Below are 7,640 nucleotides of genomic sequence, written 5' to 3'. Positions count from 1 at the left end.
AATTAGCCGGGCATGGTGGCGCATGCCTGTAGTCCCAGCTACTCGGGAGGCTGAGGCAGGAGGATTGCGTGAGCCCAGGAGTTTGAGATTTCTGTGATCTAGGCTGACGCCACGGCACTCACTCTAGCCCGGGCAACAGAGTGAGACTCTGTCTCAAAAAAAAACAAAAAAACAAAAAAAAAATTCTTTGATTTTATACCATTTTCCCTGAAAATAAATTGAAGATTCTCACTTATGTTAGTGATGTTGTTAAAAATGAGGCAGAATAATATGTTTGGAAATAGAGACTGGAGAAAGCTAATGTTTACCATCATAAAGTGTAAAAAAGTTGTAAGATAAAAATGATTTGAAACCTACCAGTGGTCCCCAATCAACACCATTAACTTTTTAGTTATTTGTTACTCTAGCTATATACTCTAGCACAGTGCACCAGTGCACCAATGTGCACAACAATGTAATTTTTTGATTAGATGACTTTCTATACCGAGTAGTATTTACCATTCATGCTCAGTTGTCTATGGTTAGTACACTGTTTTCAAGTTGAGTTGAAGTGTATAGAATGATCTTAATCATTATAGGTATTATCTCACTAAAGTGAAATAAGAATCATCATAATAAATAATAGATGTCATAAATATCATAACTGACAGAAAACTGTCACATTCAAAATTCAGGCACAGAAAAATCATCACTGTAAAAATTACTTTACTTGTTGAATTGGTGGAGATGAAAAATTGAGAAAAAAGCCAATCTAGTATCTAAAAAATAGCCATGAAAAAAATCTATCAGGAATTAAAGTGACCGTTGCCATAAGAGTTATGTCTAAAAATTACAGCATTAAAAATGCCAAAGGCCACTTTTGTTCTTGGAATCATGTACTCAGATGTAAATAATAAGCTTCATGAGGGCAGAAACAGCCTCTTTCTTACTTAATATTATTTACTGTTGTACCCAGAATATAGCAAGACCCTGAAACATGGGTAAGAAATTCTTGCATAACCTATTTTTTTCTGTCAAGATTTCAGAACTGAGAGCACATGATAAAAAACACTGGGCAAGCATCTAATCAATTTTCTGACAAAACATTTCTTTGTTGAACACCTAAACTGAGAATTGTGAGAGTATAGATAGTATCCTTTTTTTTTATCTCCTCTGTGAATTTTTTTTTATTATTTATTTATTTTTTTAATTTTAGCATATTATGGGACTACAGATGTTTAGGTTACATATATTGCCTTTACTCCATCCAAGTCAAGAGCTTCAAGCATGTCCATCCCCAGACAGGTAGTATCTTAGTTTGAGGACATCCCTTCTTTCTTTTGATAAACTTAAATGTCTCCTGATCACCTCCAGCCAGATACAATTTCTTCCTTCTGTGGTTTCTTAAGATTGTGCCTCACATAGTCTTATTTTACCTTATATTGCAGTTATTTTGTATTACTATCTGTGTGTATGTCTTTCTCCCTATTAGATTGCAAAGTCCTGAATGAAATGACTGTTTTTCATTTATGTGTGTATTTTTACCAGAATCTAGTGCCAAGGCAAAAAATAAAAAAAAATTCAGAATAGTAATGTCTACTTTTTTTTGAGACAGAGTCTCACTCTGCTGCCTGGGCTAGAGTGCCATGGCGTTAGCCTAGCTCACAGCAACCTCAAACTCCTGGGCTCCAGCGATCTTCCTGCCTCAGCCTGAGTAGCTGGGACTACAGGCGCACGCCACCACGCCTGGCTAATTTTTTCTATTTTTAGTAGAGACAGGGTCTCACTCTTGCTCAGGTTGGTCTCGAACTCCTGTGCTCAAGTGATCCTCCCGCCTCGGCCTCCCAGAATGCTAGGATTACAGGCGTGAGCCAACTTGCCCAGCCTCAAAAATTTGATTGAGGAAAAAAACTCTAAAAACCAACTTCAAGAAATATTAATATTAATACAGCGTTCTTACCTGTATTGATATGTACATAAAATCATGAAGTTTCCTAAAAGAAGGAAAAAAGAAATTCTTCAAAGACTTACCAGAAGTGGTATTATTCGTAAAGTATTTTTGATGGATGGATTTTTGCAAATGGTTTCTTGTATATCTGAAATAATTATACCACAATACAAAAATAATTTAGTTACATATATTGAAAGAGAAGAATGACTAAAGAATCAAATATTAAATTCTGATGTGTCAAAATATTCAAAATTGAGTAAGAAGCTTTTTTTTCCCATCGATCCCAGAAATAGTTTTTATATTAGGTCCAAAAATAGAGCAATTTGATTAGAAACAATTACATAAAACTTATGTTAATAAGAGAATTCCTAGTACTTTGACTATTATATAACCACATTTATTTAAATGTTATGTTTTCTTTTTCCTTTTTCCTTTTTTTTAAACCCAAAAATGAATTTCATCCTTGTAGCCTCTCAGGAAAAAAGAGATATTTATTTAGTTATTAAGGCATAAGAAATTGAGTAATTTAGTCAATGCTTGCCTTTTCAATTTTTAGGTTTTTGTTCATACGATAGGAAGCATCTGAGCAAAATAAAAATAATTCAGGCAGAATCTTTTATATGAAGTATTTAAATAAGTAGAAGTATCATATAGAAGTAAAAATCCTCCAATTATTGACCTGAGTTTTTTATTCTTTATCTGCATAATTTTATATCTTACAGCCTTAGTTTTACGTTGCTTTTGTGGTTGTAGCTTCCTGCTTTTTATTAATATATTATTTTAAAATTTAATCTTAATTTAAAAGTTAACATACATACAAAGAATGTATAAAACATATATGCATATTTTAATTAATAAGGCTAATGTCTGTGTAATCACCTAGATTAAGACATTTGAACATTATCACTATCCTAGGAGCTTCCTGGAGCTCCCTGCCTCTATCTACCATGCCCTACAGATTGCATTCTCTTCCTTCACCCACAGAGGTAACTGACCCACTATATTGACTTTGTTTCTTTGTCATTCTAGTACGTATGTATACATTCCTGCAACGTAATATTATTTAGTTTTATCTGTTTTGGGACTTCACATAAATGGAATTGTGCCATTTTTTTCTGTGATTTTCCCTTAAAATTATATATTTTTAGATTCATCCATGATGATGTGTGTAGCTATAGTCTATTCATTTTCTTTCCTGAATAATATTTCATCAGATGAATATACCAAGTTTAGATGTTTTATATTTTTGGCTTTTACAAACAATGATGATCTCTATATACTTGTATATGTCTCCTGATGGACATATGGAGGATTTTCTTTAGAGTAGGCACCTAAAAGTGAAATTGCTGGGTTGTAAGATATGCTCATGTTCAATGTAATTGGTGGTGGCAAAACATTTCCTAAAGAAATTGCACCAATTTACACTCCTGCCAGCATTATATAAGAGATGCTATTGCTGCACATCTTTACCAACACATAGTATTGCCAGGCTTTTAAACTTCTACCTAATGAATATCTTATTGTTTTAACTTGTATTTTCCTATTACTAGTGAAATTGAGCATCTTTCAATGTTTATTGTTGTTTGCACTTCCTTCGTTGTGAAGTTCCTGTTCAAGTCTTTTTCCCCCCATTATTCTATTGGGTTGTCTTTTTCTCTTACTGATTTATAATTTTTTACATATTTAGAATGAGTCCTTTATGTATTACATTTTCTTTAACTTTGTGACTTGTCATTTCATTATTTTAATGTTTTGATATTAAGAGAAATTTGTAATTTTAATATGATAAAATTTTTTAATTTTTTCCTTTATGGATTATGTTCTTTGTGTTCTACATAAGAAATCCTTCCTTATCCTAAGGTTAAAGATATTTTCTTATATTATTTTCTATAAGCTTTATATATTTTCTTTCACATTAAATCTTTAATCACGTTGAAACTGATTTTTGTGTGTATGATTGGTGGTAGGAGTTCAATCTGATTTCTTTCTATTTAGTATTATTTCAATATGGAGTGACAAACAGCTTGTCTGAAAATAATCCTAGAAGTTTATCATACCTTTTCTGGAAATGTGCTATCTGGGATCCAAGAATAGGTCTTCACCCCAAGTGAGAGGGACTGTACCTAAATTCAATTTCCCATGAGATCACTAGTTCCTTCTTCCCAGCAAAAAAGGATGCCAGTTCTCACACTGGAATTCTAATTACATGTTTATTAGACTAGTTTATATTGTTCCACAGCTCTTGGATGCTCTGTTTTCTGTTTTTGTCCCCACCTTTTTGTTTTTTCTCTTGATGTTTCAGTTTGGAAAATTTCTATTGACCCATCTTCAAATTCATTGATTCTTTCCTTAGCTGTGTTGAGTCTACTGATGAGCACATATAAAACATTTTCCATTTCTGTTATAGTGCTTTTATTTCTCACATATCTGTCTCTTTTCTGTAGTTTTCATCTCTCTGTGATCCATCTGTTCATACACGTTGTCTATCTCTCCAATGTTGTCCATCTTTCCCACTATTACCTTTAACATATTAGTCATTGTTATTTTAAATTACCTGTTTGATAGTTCCAACATCTTGGTCATCTCTGTAACTCATTCACTGACTGCTTTGTCTCCTGATTGTGTTTTTTTGTTTTCCCTTGCTCTTTTTGTGTGTATCATAATTTTTTACTGAATGCTGGACGTCATTTTTTAAAATAGTGGAGACTGAAGTAAATAGTATTTGTGCCTGGAAATGCGTATACCACTTCTTCTGTTAGGCCATTGGTGTGTGTGTGTGGTGTGTATATGTAGATGTTCAAAAACTTAGTAGGGAATTTGAGCTGGGTTTGGGTTTTGTTGTTGTTATAGTTACCTACAGTACATTACTCATTTCAAATTCCTCAAGTGTTATTTTGTGTTTATGCAGGGGTCCTAGAGGGTCACCCCCAACCCCCTGCAATGTTCCTGTTCCACCCTCAGATTTTGGCTTTCCTATGTGTCTGCACAATAGAAGGGATCTCTCCTATGTTCCTGCCTGTCTCCCAGCAGTAGATTTCTATTGCTTGTTACTTGATATACTTGTTGGCCTGATGGTGGAGGAATAGGGGAGTTTTTCTGTTGTCCTGGTCCAGGCTCAGTCTTAAACAGACCCATGTGCCTTCTCTGTCCTCCTTACCCTGGCAGTTAACTTTGCCTTGTATCTTTGGCAGGTTTTGGACAAGAGAATTTTGTGCCTCTCCTCAAATAGTAGGATACCGCTAATGGTCTTTGCCCTTTTGGACTGTTTCTTGCCCCTCTCCCAGGGGTAAAGGCTTTTTTCTTTTACCTTTCCCCTATGCCCAATAAGTCTTTACCTATTTCTTGAGGGCATTCAACAAGGTTTGCTGCTTCTGCCCAAGCACCTTATGGTTTTTATTCTGCAGGGGCAAGGTTCTGCATGGGGCTTCATGCCCTTCCCACATCAGTGGCTGCTGCTCTTCATCAGGCCCAGAAGAGTTTCTCTGGTCTCTTGCTCTGCATCTTATCTTTCTGATAAACACACAGTGTAGATCCATGGAGAAGAATTTGTGAGTAGGTGTAAATTTCCTTTGTGCCTAAGGCTCCCAGGCGTTCTACATCCTCACAGTAGTCCCCATTCATCCTTTAGCAATCTTTTGAAAATTTATTTCAGAATATTATGGGGGTACAAATGTTTTGGTTACATGGATTGTTTTTGTACTGCTTTAATCAAAGTTGTAAGTGTGACCATCACCCAGATGGTGTACACTGTACTCATTAGGTATGATTTCACCCATCCCCACCTCCCACCTCCCACCTGCATGATTTCCATTGCGTTTCACTTCCATTTGTGCACATGAGTGCTGATTGTTTAGTTCCAATTTAATAATGAGTACATGTGGTGTTTGTTTTTCCATTCTTGCAATACTTCACTTAGGAGAATGGTCTCCAGTTCCATCCAGATTTTTACAAAAGGTATTAATTCATTTTTTATGGCTGAGTAGTACTCCATGGTGTACATATACCACATTTTATTAATCCACTCATGAATCGATGGGCACTTGGGTTAATTCCACATCTTTGCAATTGTGAATTGTGTTGCAATAAACATTCTAGTGCAAATGTCTTTTTGATAAAATGACTTTTTTTCCTTTGGGTAAATGCCCAGTAGTGGGATTGCTAGATCAAATGGTAGGTGTGCTTTTAGTTCTTTGTGGAATCTCCATACTTTTTTCCATAGAGGTTGCACTAGTTTTGCAGTCCCACCAACAGTATATAAGTGTTCCTTTTTCTCCACATCCACACTAGCATCTATTGTTTTGGGACTTTTTGATAAAAGCCATTCTCACTGGGGTTAGGTGATAACTCATCATGGTTTTAATTTGCATTTCTCTGATGATTAGTGATGTTGAGCATTTTTTCATATGTTTATTGGCCACTAGTCTATCTTCTTTTGAAAAGCTTCTGTTCATGTCTTTTGTCCACTTTTTAATGGGGTTGTTTGATTTTTTTTCTTGCCAATTTGCTTGAGTTCTTTGTAGACTATGATTATTAGCCTTTTATTGGATGTATAGCATGCAAATATTTTCTCCCATTCCATAGGTTGTCTATTTGCTCTGTTGATTGTTTTGTTGGCTGTGCAGAAGCTTTTTAATTTAATCATTTATTTTTGTTGTTGCTGTGATTGACCTTGGGGGTCTTCTTCATAAATTCTTTGCTAGGCTGATATCTAGAAGAGTTTTTCCAAGATTTCCTTCTAGAATTCTTATGGTTTCATGTCTTAGATTTAAATCTGTTATCCATCTTGAATTAATTTTTGTGAGTGGTGAGAGATATGGATCCCGTTTCAATCTTCTACATGTAGCTATCCAATTTTTCCAACACCATTTTATTGAATAGGGATTCTTTTCCCCAGTGTATATTGCTATCTACTTTGTCAAAGGTCAGATGGCAACATGTGTATGGTTTTATATCTGGGTTCTCTGTTCTGTTCCATTGGTCTACATCTCTATTTTTGTGCCAGTACCATGCTATTTTGGTTACTCTAGACTTGTAGTACAATTTGAAGTCTGGTAAAGTTATGCCTCCAGATCTGTTCCTTTTGCTTAAGGTTGCTTTGGCTATTTGGGCTCTTTTCTGGTTTCAAATGAAGTGTAGAATTACTTTTTCTAGATCTGTGAAAAATGACATTGGTATTTTGATGGGGATTGCATTTAATCTGTAAATCACTTTGGGTAGTACGGACATTTTAACAATGTTGATTCTGCCGATCCATGAGCATGATATGTTTTTTCATTTTTTTCCATTGTCTGCAATTTCCTTCCTCTGTGATTCATAGTTCTCTCTGTAGAGATCTTTCACCTCCTTGGTTAAATATATTCCTAGGTATTTTATTTTCTTTGTAGCTAGTGTGAAAGGTATTGAGTCTTTGATTTGATTCTCAGCTTGACTGTTGTTGTTGTATAGTAATGCTACTGAAAGGCTTGTTATACAGTATTGGCATAAAGACAGACTTCTGGGTCAACGGAAGAGAATAGTGAATCCAGAAATATAATTACACATACATGATCAATTTATTTTCAACAAAGTTGGGAAGACAATTCAATGGGGGAAATGATCATCTCTTCAACAAATATTAAGAACAACTGGATAGCCATATTTTTTTAAAAAAGGAATCTTCATTCTTACTTCATACTACATACAAAAATAAATTCAAAATGAATCACAGACC

General features: G+C 34.7%; 1 protein-coding gene across 1 annotated transcript in view; it reads right to left on the bottom strand.

Annotated features, from left to right (window-relative positions):
- The window catches only part of CEP126 (centrosomal protein 126kDa), a 153,484-nt gene that overhangs the window by 59,510 nt on the left and 86,334 nt on the right, over nucleotides 1–7,640 (bottom strand). Inside the window, exon 9 of the mRNA XM_012659106.1 lies at nucleotides 2,011–2,075. Within this exon, the coding sequence (XP_012514560.1) occupies nucleotides 2,011–2,075 (65 nt within the window). The remainder of the gene's footprint in view (nucleotides 1–2,010; nucleotides 2,076–7,640) is intronic.

Source organism: Propithecus coquereli, unplaced genomic scaffold, assembly GCF_000956105.1.
Source record: "Propithecus coquereli isolate 6110/MARCELLA unplaced genomic scaffold, Pcoq_1.0 Scaffold6, whole genome shotgun sequence".
Taxonomy (NCBI): domain Eukaryota; kingdom Metazoa; phylum Chordata; class Mammalia; order Primates; family Indriidae; genus Propithecus; species Propithecus coquereli.
This window is presented reverse-complemented; position numbering and strand designations above follow the sequence as displayed.